The sequence below is a fragment of the Eschrichtius robustus genome, chromosome 16 (assembly GCF_028021215.1).
Source record: "Eschrichtius robustus isolate mEscRob2 chromosome 16, mEscRob2.pri, whole genome shotgun sequence".
Lineage (NCBI taxonomy): Eukaryota > Metazoa > Chordata > Mammalia > Artiodactyla > Eschrichtiidae > Eschrichtius > Eschrichtius robustus.
Window position 1 is genome coordinate 31,419,579 of NC_090839.1, and position 12,408 is coordinate 31,431,986.

The window sequence follows — 12,408 nt, forward strand, 5'->3', positions numbered from 1 at the left end:
ATTCTTCATCACGGTGCGTGGGCCTCTCACTGTCGCGGCCTCTCTTGTTGCAGAGCACAGGCTCCAGACGCGCAGGCTCAGTAATTGTGGCTCACAGGCCTAGTTGCTCCACGGCATGTGGGATCTTCCCAGACCCGGGCTCGAACCCGTGTCCCTTGCATTGGCAGGCAGATTCTCAACCACTGCGCCACCAGGGAAGCCCTATATGTCCATTCTTATGCCATTACCACATATTTTGATTACTGTATCTTAAAGGAAGTTTTGAAATTGGGAAGTGCAAGTCTTCCTGCCTTTTCTTCTTTTTCAGTGTTGTTTTGGCTATTTGGGGCTCCCTGCAGTTCTAAATGAATTGAGGATCAGTTTTTCCAATTCTGTATCAAAGGTTATTAGAATTTTGATAGGCTTTGCATTGAATCTCTAGAGTGCTTTGAGGAATACTGCCATCTTAATATATTAAGGCTTCCAATCCATGAAATCTTTCTATTTATTTAGGTCTTCTTTAATTTATTTCAGCAATATTTTGTAGTTTTCAGTGTACAAGTCTTTCACCTCCTTGGTTAAATTTACTCCTAGGAATTTCATTCTTTTGGATGCTATTGTAAATGTTTCATTTATTTCCTTTTCAGATTGTTCCTTGTTGGTGTACAGAAATACAACTGATTTTTTTTGTGCTGATTCTGTATTCTCAAAGTTTGCTTAACTTGTTTAGTAGTTCTAGATTTTTGTGTGTGTGTGTATTCTATGGGATTGTCTATATATAGAATCATGTCATCTTCAAAAAGAGATAGTTTTACTTCTTTCTTTCTAATTGGATGCCCTCTATTTCTTTTTCTTGTGTAAATGCTCTGGCTAGAACTTCTAGTACAATGTTGCATGGTAATGGTGAAAGTGGGCATCTTTTTTAATCAATATCAATGCTTTTATTTTTTTCACTGTTTCTGTTGAGAAATCAGATTCTTTTTTTTTTTTTTTTTTAGTATACAATGAGTGTATCCACCATTATAGTAACATACAGAATAGTTTCACTGCCCTACACATTCTTTGTGCTCTACCTGTTCATCCCTCCCTCTCCTGTAGATCCTGGCAACCGCTGACCTTTTAACTTTCTCCATAGTTTGCCTTTTCCAGAATGTCATATAGTGAGAGCCACATAGCACGTAGCCTTTTCAAATTGGCTTCTTTCACTTCAAAATATGCATTTAAGATTCCTCCATGTCTTTTCATGGCTTGATAGCGCATTTACTTTCAGTGCTGAATAATATTCTGTTATCTGGATGGACCACAATTCATTTATTCATTTACTCACTGAAGGATATCTCAGTTGATACCAAGTTTTGGCATTTATGAGTAAAGCTTCTTTCTAAAACATCTGTGTGTTGGTTTTTGTGTGGACGTAAGTTTTCAAATACTTCAGATATTTAAAGAAATTCACTTCTGTGTGTGTGTGTGTGTGTGTGTGTGTGTAATATTTTATCTTAGTCATGGGTTGTCAGCCATTTTACAAAAAGCCAACCCCCCCCCCCAAACAAACCCCATTTTTTGTGGTTTGCTGTACTTCTTGAATCCTTAACTTGTGAAGGAAATTTTCATCTACTGCTTCTTCCCTATTCTCTCTCAACATTTCTTTTCTGGACTCAATTTAAATGTGGTTTAGGCCTTTTTACTTTGTCCCAAATGTTTGTTACATTTTCTACCCCTTCCTCTTTCCAACCGTTATCCTGCTTATTTTCTACTGACTATTTGCCACATTACTAACATTTTCTTTGTTATTAAAGAGTATTGAGCAGAGTTCCCTGTGCTATACAGTAGGTCCTTGTTGGCTATCTATTTTAAACATAGCAGTGTGTATGTGTCAATCCCATACTCCCATTCTATGCCTCCCCGCCATCCTTCCTCCCTGCTAACCGTAAATTTGTTCTCTAAGTCAGGGGTCCCCAACCCCCAGCATGTTAGGAACCGGGCCGCACAGCAGGAGGTGAGAGGCAGGCGAGTGAGTAAAGCTTCATCTGCCACTCCGCATTGCTTGCATTACCGCCTGAACCATCCCCCGCCCCCCTCCCCCCACCGTCTGGGGAAAAATTGTCTTCCTCAAAACTGGTCGCTGGTGCCAAAAAGATTGGGGACCGCTGCTCTAAGTCTGTGAATATGTTTCTCTTTTGTTCATTTCATCTTTTTGTTAGATTCTTCATACAAGTGATATATGATATTTGTCTTTCTCTGACTTACTTCACTTAGTATGATAATCTCCAGGTTCATCTATGTTGCTGCAAATGGCATTATTTTATTCTTTTTAATGGCTGAGTAATATTCCATTGTATATATGTACCACATCTTATTCATTCATCTGTTGATGGACATTTAGGTTGCTTCCATGTCTTGACTATTGTAAACAGTGCTGCAATGAACATTGGGGTGCACATATCCTTTTGAACCATGTTTTTCTCTGGATATATGCCCAGGAGTGGGATTGCTGGATCTTATGGTGGCTCTATTTCTAGTTTCTTAAGGAACCTCCATACTATTCTGCACAATGGCTGTACGAATTTACATTCCCACCAACAGTATAGGAGGGTTGCCTTTTCTCCACACCCTCTCCAGCATTTATTGTTTATAGACTTTTTGATGATGGCCATTCTGACTGGTGTGAGGTGATATCTCATTGTAGCTTTGATTTGCATTTCTCTAATAATTAGTGATGTTGAGCATCTTTTCATGTGCCTCTTGGCCGTCTGTATGTTTTCTTTGGAGAAATGTCTTCTGCCCAGAAAATGGGCATCCTTGTCTTGTTCCTGATCTTAGGGGGAAAGCTTTCATTTTTTTCACCATTGAGTATGATGTTAGTTGTGGGTTTTTCATAAATGCTATTTCTTATGTCAGTTTTTTTTTTTTTTTAAAAGCACCATCTGTTTTTTTTTTTTTTTAATTAATTAATTAATTTATTTTTGGCTGTGTTGGGTCTTCGCTTCTGTGCGAGGGCTTTCTCTAGTTGTGGCAAGCGGGGGCCACTCTTCATCGCGATGCGCGGGCCTCTCACTATCGCGGCCTCTCTTGTTGCGGAGCACAGGCTCCAGACGCGCAGGCTCAGTAGTTGTGGCTCACGGGCCTAGTCGCTCCGTGGCATGTGGGATCCTCCCAGACCAGGGCGCGAACCCGTGTCCCCTGCATTAGCAGGCAGACTCCCAACCACTGCGCCACCAGGGAAGCCCTTATGTCAGTTTTTAAAAAAATTTTATTTTATTTTTTTTGGCTGCATTGGGTCTTCATTGCTGTGCACGGGCTTTCTCTAGTTGCTGTGAGCAGGGGCTACTCTTCATTGTAGTATGTGGGCTTCTCATTGTGGTGGCTTCTCTTGTTGTGGAGCATGGGCTCTAGGTGTGCAGGCTTCAGTAGTTGTGGCACGCAGGCTCAGTAGTTGCGGCGCACGGGCTTAGTTGCTCCATGGCATGTGGGATCTTCCTGGACCAAGGCTTGAACCTGTGTCTCCTGCATTGGCAGGCAGATTCTTAACTACTGCACCACCAGGGAAGTCCCTTTATGTCAGTTTTAGTGCACTCTATTTTTTCTAGGAAAGTGTCTAATTCAACTAAAATTTCAAATTTACTGGCATAAAGTTGTTTATAATACCCTTTGCTATCTTTTTAATGCTTGTAGGATTTGTAGTAATGTCCCCTTTTTAATTTCTGATATTAGTAAATTTATGTTTTCTCTTCTCTTCTTCTGGATCTCTTTCTAGAGATTCATCAATTTTGTTAATCTTTCCAAAGAATCAGCTTTTTTGATTTTAATAATTTTATTATACATTTGTTTTCTCGTTCATTGATTTCTGTGCTTAGTTTTTTTAGGAAGATTTTCTTCCTTCTACTTTCTTTTCGGTTTAATTGGGTTTTTTTTTTTTTTTTTTTTAGTTCCATGAAAGGAAAATTTGTATCATTGGTTTTCAGTCTTTCTTGTCTAATATATGATTTTTAAAACTATAAATTTCTCTTAATTAGGTCAAATTTATTAAACATGTAATTCAAATCATCCTTACTGTTTTTTTTTTTTTTTTTTTGGTCTTCCTGTTTTGCTGAGAGAAGTGTACACTACATTTTCATGTAAAGGAATAAAATTAACTCCATTACAGTTCATTAAAATGAGGCTGGATTTGTAAATTTACTTTGCTTATTTGACTTTTACTTGGATCTGCATATTTTCCCAAAGCGTCATTACTTCCAGCCACAGCAGGGGTTAATTTGTGTTTACTTTTTTTTCAATCCATGGCTCAAAAATTCATCCCTTCTAGAAAGTCCTACTTAAATTAATTTCATCCCTTTGATTACTCCGTTACTCTAAGTTCAACTAATTACCTAATATTTTAGATTGCACTATTTTATTTTGCATTTGCCATGCATTTAAGAGAAATATCTTTTTGCTATTCCTTCCAGGAAACATACTAGTAATATAGATTGTGACTTATTTGATGAAAGGAGGTAAGAATGGGGAATATTTCCTTTTTCTTAAGTAGCTTGTTATCCATTATTAAAAGAAAAGTAAAGTAGGTACTGTCTTTGTTTAAAAATTCCAGGCTCAAAAAAAGTTTTAATATTGTAAATCAACTATACTTCAATAGAAAAGTTTTAGAATATCCTCAATATGCAAATCTGTCCTTTGAGTGTGATTATGAAATTCTGAAATGGTTATTTTGAAATGAAGCCTGATAAATATAATTTATTTTTATTTTTTAAGTGGTTAAGAGCAAGTGCTTGGGTCAGACACAACTAGGTTTGAGTCTCAGCTCTAACCAACTTTTATCTGTGTGACTATAGGAAAATTATTTAACTTCCGTAAAATAAAGATAATAAGTTACCTAGTTTAACTGCAGTACACAGCACAGGGTCTGGCACATAGTAAGTACTTAATAACATGCTCAGTTAGACCTCCCACATTGCTCTTTGATTCTACTTATTCATGCTGAGTATGCTAAGCTTCCAGGCAGTAGTCATTTCAAACCCTTGCCACGCTCTTCAAGCTTTATCCTACCACCTCCTTCCCCATCATTTTCAACTACTTTTCAGAGAAAGAGGTTTTCAGATATGCAGCTCCCTTGCTCCCAGCCCCACATACCTACATATGTACTGTTCTTCCCAGTTACCTTCATCTCTGTCTTAAGAAGGTATTCTCCTGTTTAAAACCAATATTGCTGTAACTTTTAGGTATGCCTCTCCTCACTTCCACGATTCATTCTTTCTCACAAATCCTCTACAACTAGGTCATTCTCCTTAATATTATATTTATAAATATCCCTAAATCTCTATCTTAAAAAAACCCCAAACAACAAAATACTTCCTTAGGGATTTCCTGGGTGGTGCAGTGGTTAAGAATCCGCCTGCCAATGCAGGGGGACACGGGTCGATCCCTGGTCTGGGAAGATCCCACATCCCACGGAGCAACTGAGCCCGTGTGCCACAACTCCTGAGCCTGCGCTCTAGAGCCCGTGTGCCGCAACTACTGAGCCCACGTGCCACAACTACTGAAGCCCGCGTGCACTAGGGCCTGCATGCCACAACTACTGAGCCCGTGCTGCAACTACTGAAGCCCATGTGCCTAGAGGCCATGCTGTGCAACAAGAGAAGCCACTGCAATGAGCAGCCCCCACACCACAATGAAGAGTAGCCCCCACTCGCTGCAACTAGAGAAAGCCCGCGCGCAGCAACGAAGACCCAGTGCAGCCAAAAACAAAACAAAACAAAACTTCTTTAATTTACAGGAAACTGCACTCCCCACCCCTAATCTTTTCTTAGCCAATATTCTTCAAAGAGGAGGTTATATTCCTTGTATCCATTTTCACCTGCTCCTCAGGCTTTGTCCCATTATAACCCACCTTTCATCACCTGTGTACGTATTCTACTGAACCTTTTCTAACTAAGATTATGAATGCAAAGCTAATTGTCAAGTGTAATGGGAACTCTTCAGTTCTTCTCACTGGACCTCCCTGAGAACGGCTGACACAACTGACTCAATCCACTGAAGCCCTACTTGTGGGGCACCTCTCTTATGATTTTCCTCCTGTCTCCTGCTATCCCTTCCTAATCTCTCTTATGGGCTACTCTTAAATGTCAATGTTTATCTAGGATTCTGTCCTGGACCCATTTTATTTCACTATATACATTATCTTTATGGGACACTCCTGGCTTCAGCTTCCACCTATTATTATATCATCTCCTTTTTCCAGACCAGACTTCTCATAAGCTTTAGACCTATATATCAAATTGTGTACTAAACAGCTTAACTGTTACATAGGGAACTCAGTCCTCCCATGTCTGAAACAGAATCTATCATCTTTCCACCCCAAACTTACCCATCCACTTTCTTTCTCTGTTAAGGGACTGCTATCCACCCAGCTGCCTAAATCAGAAGTCCAGGAAAGATTCTAAGCTCATCCTTTCCTTGTCTTTTATGTCCAGTCACCAAATTCTATTCATTTTCACCTCTCAAATATTTCTCACAACCATCCATAGCACCCTTTCTATCTTTTCTGTCATTATCTTGACCTTATAATTTCTAGTAGGTAACTCAAAAATTTCCCTCTATTTTTAATTTTTAATTACATATGTTTCAAAGTTATATATAGTTTTACAGGTTAGTAACAACAACAACAACAACAATAAAAATCAGCAATCCTGCTCTCTTCCCCAGAGATAACCATTTTTTTCCCTTTAGCTCACTATTTTGATATTTACTTCCAAGTTTCTAAATATGTTTCTTGTGTTGCTACTTCTTGATTTTTCAGTTTTATGCATATCTATTAACTTCCTATTAGGGACACCATTCTTTCATTTACCTAACCACATTTATTGAGTGCCGATATTGTGCCAGGCACTGTTCTGGGTGTTTGGGATACAGCACACAGAACAGACAAATATTTATCTGGGGACAGAGATGAATAACAAACATAAATTAGAATATTATATGGTTCGTTATAAAATAGCAAAGACATCCTTCTTTTGTGCCCCAGTAGTGATCTATCCATAGCCCTATCACAGGCAGAAAATTCTATACTACAATGTTGTGTAAGATTGTGGTTGGTGCTGGGTGTCTCATTTAGACTTAAATTGTGTTCCTCCTATGGTTCTGATGAGTTTGGTTGTGACTGGAGGGCTCTTTCTACTTGAGAACATAGTAGCTCCCTGGGAAGGTGTTGGAGAACTTAAGTTATATCTAAAAATGGGCTTGGGTAATATTAGAGGAGTTGAATCCATGAATCTCCAGATTAACTGTAAATGACTTGTGAAATCCAAACTTAACACCTGAAGGGTTAAAAGCAACGGAGATCATCAGAAAGGGAAAACGTCTTACATTGTGACTAAAATTTCAAAATGGTACCAATTACTTGTAAATGAAATTTAGAAATGTTTGAATGTGACTCGTTTCTCTGATTAAACAAGGTAATTTTATTTTAGTGTAGAAGATTCCCACTTATTTGCTTTGTTAGCTTAATAATAAAAAAGATACAAAAATGATAAAATGTACTACAATGATAATGCATGAAAACAACTGCTATAGTTTTTTTCTTTATTTCTTTACTTATTTGCTTGATTATTAAAAGGAAAACAATGAGATAAAATGGTGTTTCACAACTTACTTCTCAAAAAATTTACCCAGAATCACAATTGGTATACTAGTGTTTTTCTTAAAACAAAAAAGTTAAAGGCTTAATTAATTCTTTGACAAAGTAATAAAAAATATACTATAAGCTACATATTTTAGATTATTTTATATGCTAACCCTTCCTTTTAAAAAAATATTTTATTATATTTTTGTCTTCTTTTTAAAAATAATTTGGTTTCAGATATTAAATTCACAAATTTCTGAGTTAAACCACTATTTGGAGAGGAATTACCAAAAAATTTGGTAGGTCTGAAAAAAAGAAATAGATTTTAATGCTATGAGGTCCTGTTTGTGCCATGGCTAATTCCCTAATTTAAAAAAAATGCTGAATATTTACATAACATTTATCAAACTATTATTATTTTTTAAAATCAAACTATTATTAAAAAATGTTAGCAAAAGGAAATTTCTGGAAATAAACAGATTTTTAAAATGTTTTTCCTGAATGCTATAATTATATTAGCTAAGTATTTAATTTATCTCTCTGAACAAGACCTAAAAATCATAAGCAGACAGCATATAAGGGGCAATTACAGTTTTGAGAACTTCAGAAAAGATTCATCTATTAAAAAAAAAAAAGATTCACTTTCTATGAAGAGTGTAAATTCACTTGTCAGAAAATCAGAAACTACACACTAAATTCATTTGAATTTGACCATCAGTAAGTGAGTGTCCCCAAAACACTAGTGGCAACAAAAAATTATTGCTGAAAGATATTTGATGATGGTATTTATCTTAACATAATCATATACTGTGCAAACACTAAAAACTGTTAGATGTATAGCTGTTTAATAAAATTCAATTCTCTTTTATTCCATAAAGCTCTTTGAATACGGTGTAAAAATTTTTACAGTCTCATCTTTGGCTTTGAAAATTAGGCCCTATTTGGAAATAAAAACAAAAATAAACAAATGGGACCTAATCAAACTCAAAAGCTTTTGCACGGCAAAGGAAGCCATAAACAAAATGAAAAGACAACCCATAGAATGGGAGAAAATATTTGCAAATGATGCAACTGACAAAGGATTAATCTCTAAAATTTACAAATAGCTTATGCAGCTCAATATCAAAAAAACAAACAACCCAATCAAAAAATGGGCAGAAGACCTAAACAGACGTTTCTCCAAAGAAGACATACAGGTGGCCAAGAGGCACATGAAAAAATGCTCAACGTTGCAAATTATTAGAGAAATGCAAATCAAAACTACAATGAGACCTCACACCAGTCAGAATGGCCATCATCAAAAAGGCTACAAACAATAAATGCTGGAGAGGGTGTAGAGAAAACGCAACCCTCCTATACTGTTGGTGGGAATGTAAATTGATGCAGCCATTATGGAGAACAGTATGGAGGTTCCTTAAGAAACTAAAAATAGAGCTACCATATGATCCAGCAATCCCACTCCTGGGCATATATCTAGAGAAAAATATGGTTCGAGAGGATACATGCACCCCAATGTTCATTGCAGCACTGTTTACAATAGTCAAGACATGGAAGCAACCTAAATGTCCATCAACAGATGAATGAGTAAATAAGATGTGGTATGTATATACAATGGAATATTACTCAGCCATTAAAAAGAATAAAATAATGTCATTTGCAGCAACATGGATGGACCTGGAGATTATCATCTAAATAAGTCAGACAGAGAAAGACAAATATCATATGATATCGCTTATATGCAGAATCTAAAAAAAAATGATACAAACTTATTTACAAAACAGAAACAGACTCACAGACTTAGAGAACAAACTTATGGTTACTGGGGGGAAGGATGGGGGAGAGGGACAGACTGGGAGTTTGGATTGACATGTACACACTGCTATATTTAAAACAGATAACCAAGAAGGACCTACTGTATAGCAGCAGTCCCCAACCTATTTGGCACCAGGGACTGGTTTTGTGGAAGACAGTTTTCCACGGACTGGGGCGGGGAGGGAGATGGTTTTGGGATGATTCAAGCGCATTGATTTATTATGGTTTCTGTGCAGTCAAACCTCTCTGCTAATGAAAATCTGTATTTGCAGCCGCCCCCCAGCACTCGCATCACCGCCTCAGCTCCACCTCAGATCATCAGGCACTAGATTTTCATAAGGAGCACGCAACCTAGATCCCTCGCATGCACAGTTCACAGTAGGGTTTGTGCTCCTATGAGAAACTGCTCATCTGACAGGAGGTGGAGCTCAGGCGGTAATGCGAGTGATGCGGAGTGGCTGTAAATACAGATGAAGCTTCACTGGCTCACCCGCTGCTCACCTCCTGCGGTGCGGCCCGGTTCCTAACAGGCCACGGACCAATACTGGGGGTTGGGGACCCCTGCTGTATAGCACCGGGAACTTTGCTCAATAAACCTAAATGGGAAAAGAGTTTGAAAAAGGATACATGTATATGTATAATTGAATCACTTTGCTGTACACCTGAAACTAACATAACATTGTTAATTAACTCTACTCCAATATAAAATAAAAATTTTTAAAAAGTATTAAAATGAAAAAAAAGAAGAAAATTAGGCCCTATTTAAAAACTTAGAAAGAGAAAAATGCTTGCTTAAACAATTATGAGTCAGTCAACCATGAAAGTTTACTGGCCAAATCCATTACTCCTTCTAGTAGGTATTTTATCCTTTATCACTTGTCTGTACATGTGCTACAGAGCTTGTCGAATAGTGTTTTATGCAGATAATCAATCACCTGTACACCTGACCAATTCAGCAACAAATGGGAGCTTCAGATATTCTTGAGAAACCACAAAAATCTGTTTAAAGCCTTGTATCTTGTTTGGACATTGTTTTCTGATCCCTAATGACTTTAGCTAACACCCTCCTGAAAAGCAATCTTGAAATTTCTGTGAAAGTAGATTAAGTCTTGGGGACAATAACATAAGTGTCTCTGGGCTAGGTGCTAATATGTTAGAAAAACAAATGTGGACAATTTTCTCCTCTAGTGTAAAATACCTCCTCAGCAGATAAGACTGAAGACTGAATAAAGGTGTTTTACTGATTAGTAACTCACAGAAGGTTAAAATGTTAAGCCATATGTATAAAACATTTTAACCTAAGGGCAGAAAGTTGATTTATTATTGATTGCTTAACATATATTGAAGCAACACAGAATGAAAATTGGTTACCTAATCAAGTAGCAACAGAAGAGTAAACTAAGGATGAAGACAAATATAGCAGTGCCAAAAACCACAATATATATGTTGAGTGGCAGATTCTGGAATCCAATATTAGGCATCCTGAAGTTGTAATGTGGGAAATCCGAGCTCATGGATGAACTGTGGGGAAAGAAAAGAATGGGAAAAAATTAGGTTATAAAGGCTAAAAACCAAGATAGCATTATCTTTGTACATGTACAGAGGCAAATTTTTCCTTAAGGCTTGAAACAAATATGATAGACATAGGGTTAATATCCTTGCCATTAATTCATTAATCATGCCACAAATATTTATTGAGTACTTATTATGTACCTGGAACTACTCCAGAAGCTTGAGATCCTACCTAAAAAGCTTTACAAAAAGGTATTCACAGAGAGGTACTGGCATGATTTCACTGAAATAATGCCAATAATCAATAAACATCAATATATGAAAATGTTCAACGTCAAAGAAGTAAAAAGGAAAAAAAAATGTTAAGATTTTAAAAACTCTTTAACCTTTAAAGTAATAATATTTATAATGGTAAAATATTGGAAATAACTTAGATGTCTCACAAGGAGATAACGATTAAATAATTACAGAGTCATATGTTACAATATTATTTGGTCATGAAAACCTGTTTTCAATAAATTTTAAATTTTAATAAAGATATATAGGAAAATTAAGCAGGATATAAATTGTATATAAAACTGATCCCGATTTTGTAAAGGGTTGAAAAAAAGGTGGATTATATATGTAAATATATGTGTACATATAGGGGTGTGTGTGTGTGTGTGTGTGTATATGTGTGTGTAGCAGAAAAAAGCCTGAAAGCCAACATATCAAAATGTTAATAATGACTTGTGGTTTACTAGCCATTTTGATTTTCTTCTTCTTCTTCTTTTTTTTTTTTTTTTAAAAAAACACTTTATTAAATCAGACTCGGGCGAATTCCCTGGTGGTCCAGTGGTTAAGACTCTGTGCTTCCATTGCCGGGGGCAGGGGTTCAATCCCTAGTCAGGGAACTGAGATCTTGCAAGCTGCGTGGTGCGGCCAAAAAAAAAAAAAAAAAAAATCAGGCCTTGTTCTAAGCATTTTACCGGCTTTATTTTATTTAATTCTTACATAAAATTTCTATAGGTACCATAACATCTCCCCCATCTTATAGATAAGGAAACCAAAACTTAAGAGTTTTGGTCACATAGCCATGACTGACCAAGTATGTATGGGAGTCAAGCCCTCTCCAACTCCAAAGCCAGTGCCCTCAGCCCATATGCTCTAGTCTTTATAATAAAAAAACAGCAAATATTGTTTAAACACTAAAAAGGGGACTATTTTTGCCGATTAGATTGCTACTACCTACTGATCACTACACAGTTAAAATTCCATGAATGGAGGTTGCCCCCTTCTTTAGGTGATGAGCTATAGTGATAAAGTGGCTCATCATACCTTCATGCTTGAACTTTCCTTGTCATTTTGATTCATTACAAAATAAAGAGCAACTGCCAGTCTTGATTATCAAGACCACATAATGGTAACTGGATTACAACCATGACTACTGCCAAAATCAAAACAAAACTAAACAAAACTCCTCCAAACAAAATGCTTCTACTTTTATTTATACA

The 12,408-nt window shown here is 36.8% G+C and overlaps 1 protein-coding gene across 1 annotated transcript in view; it reads right to left on the reverse strand.

Moving 5' to 3' along the window:
• Nucleotides 1-12,408, reverse strand: part of RNF24 (ring finger protein 24) — a 138,511-nt gene that overhangs the window by 32,481 nt on the left and 93,622 nt on the right. Inside the window, exon 2 of the mRNA XM_068524847.1 lies at nt 10,775-10,924. Coding sequence (XP_068380948.1) covers nt 10,775-10,917 — 143 coding nt within the window. The 5' untranslated portion in view covers nt 10,918-10,924. The remainder of the gene's footprint in view (nt 1-10,774; nt 10,925-12,408) is intronic.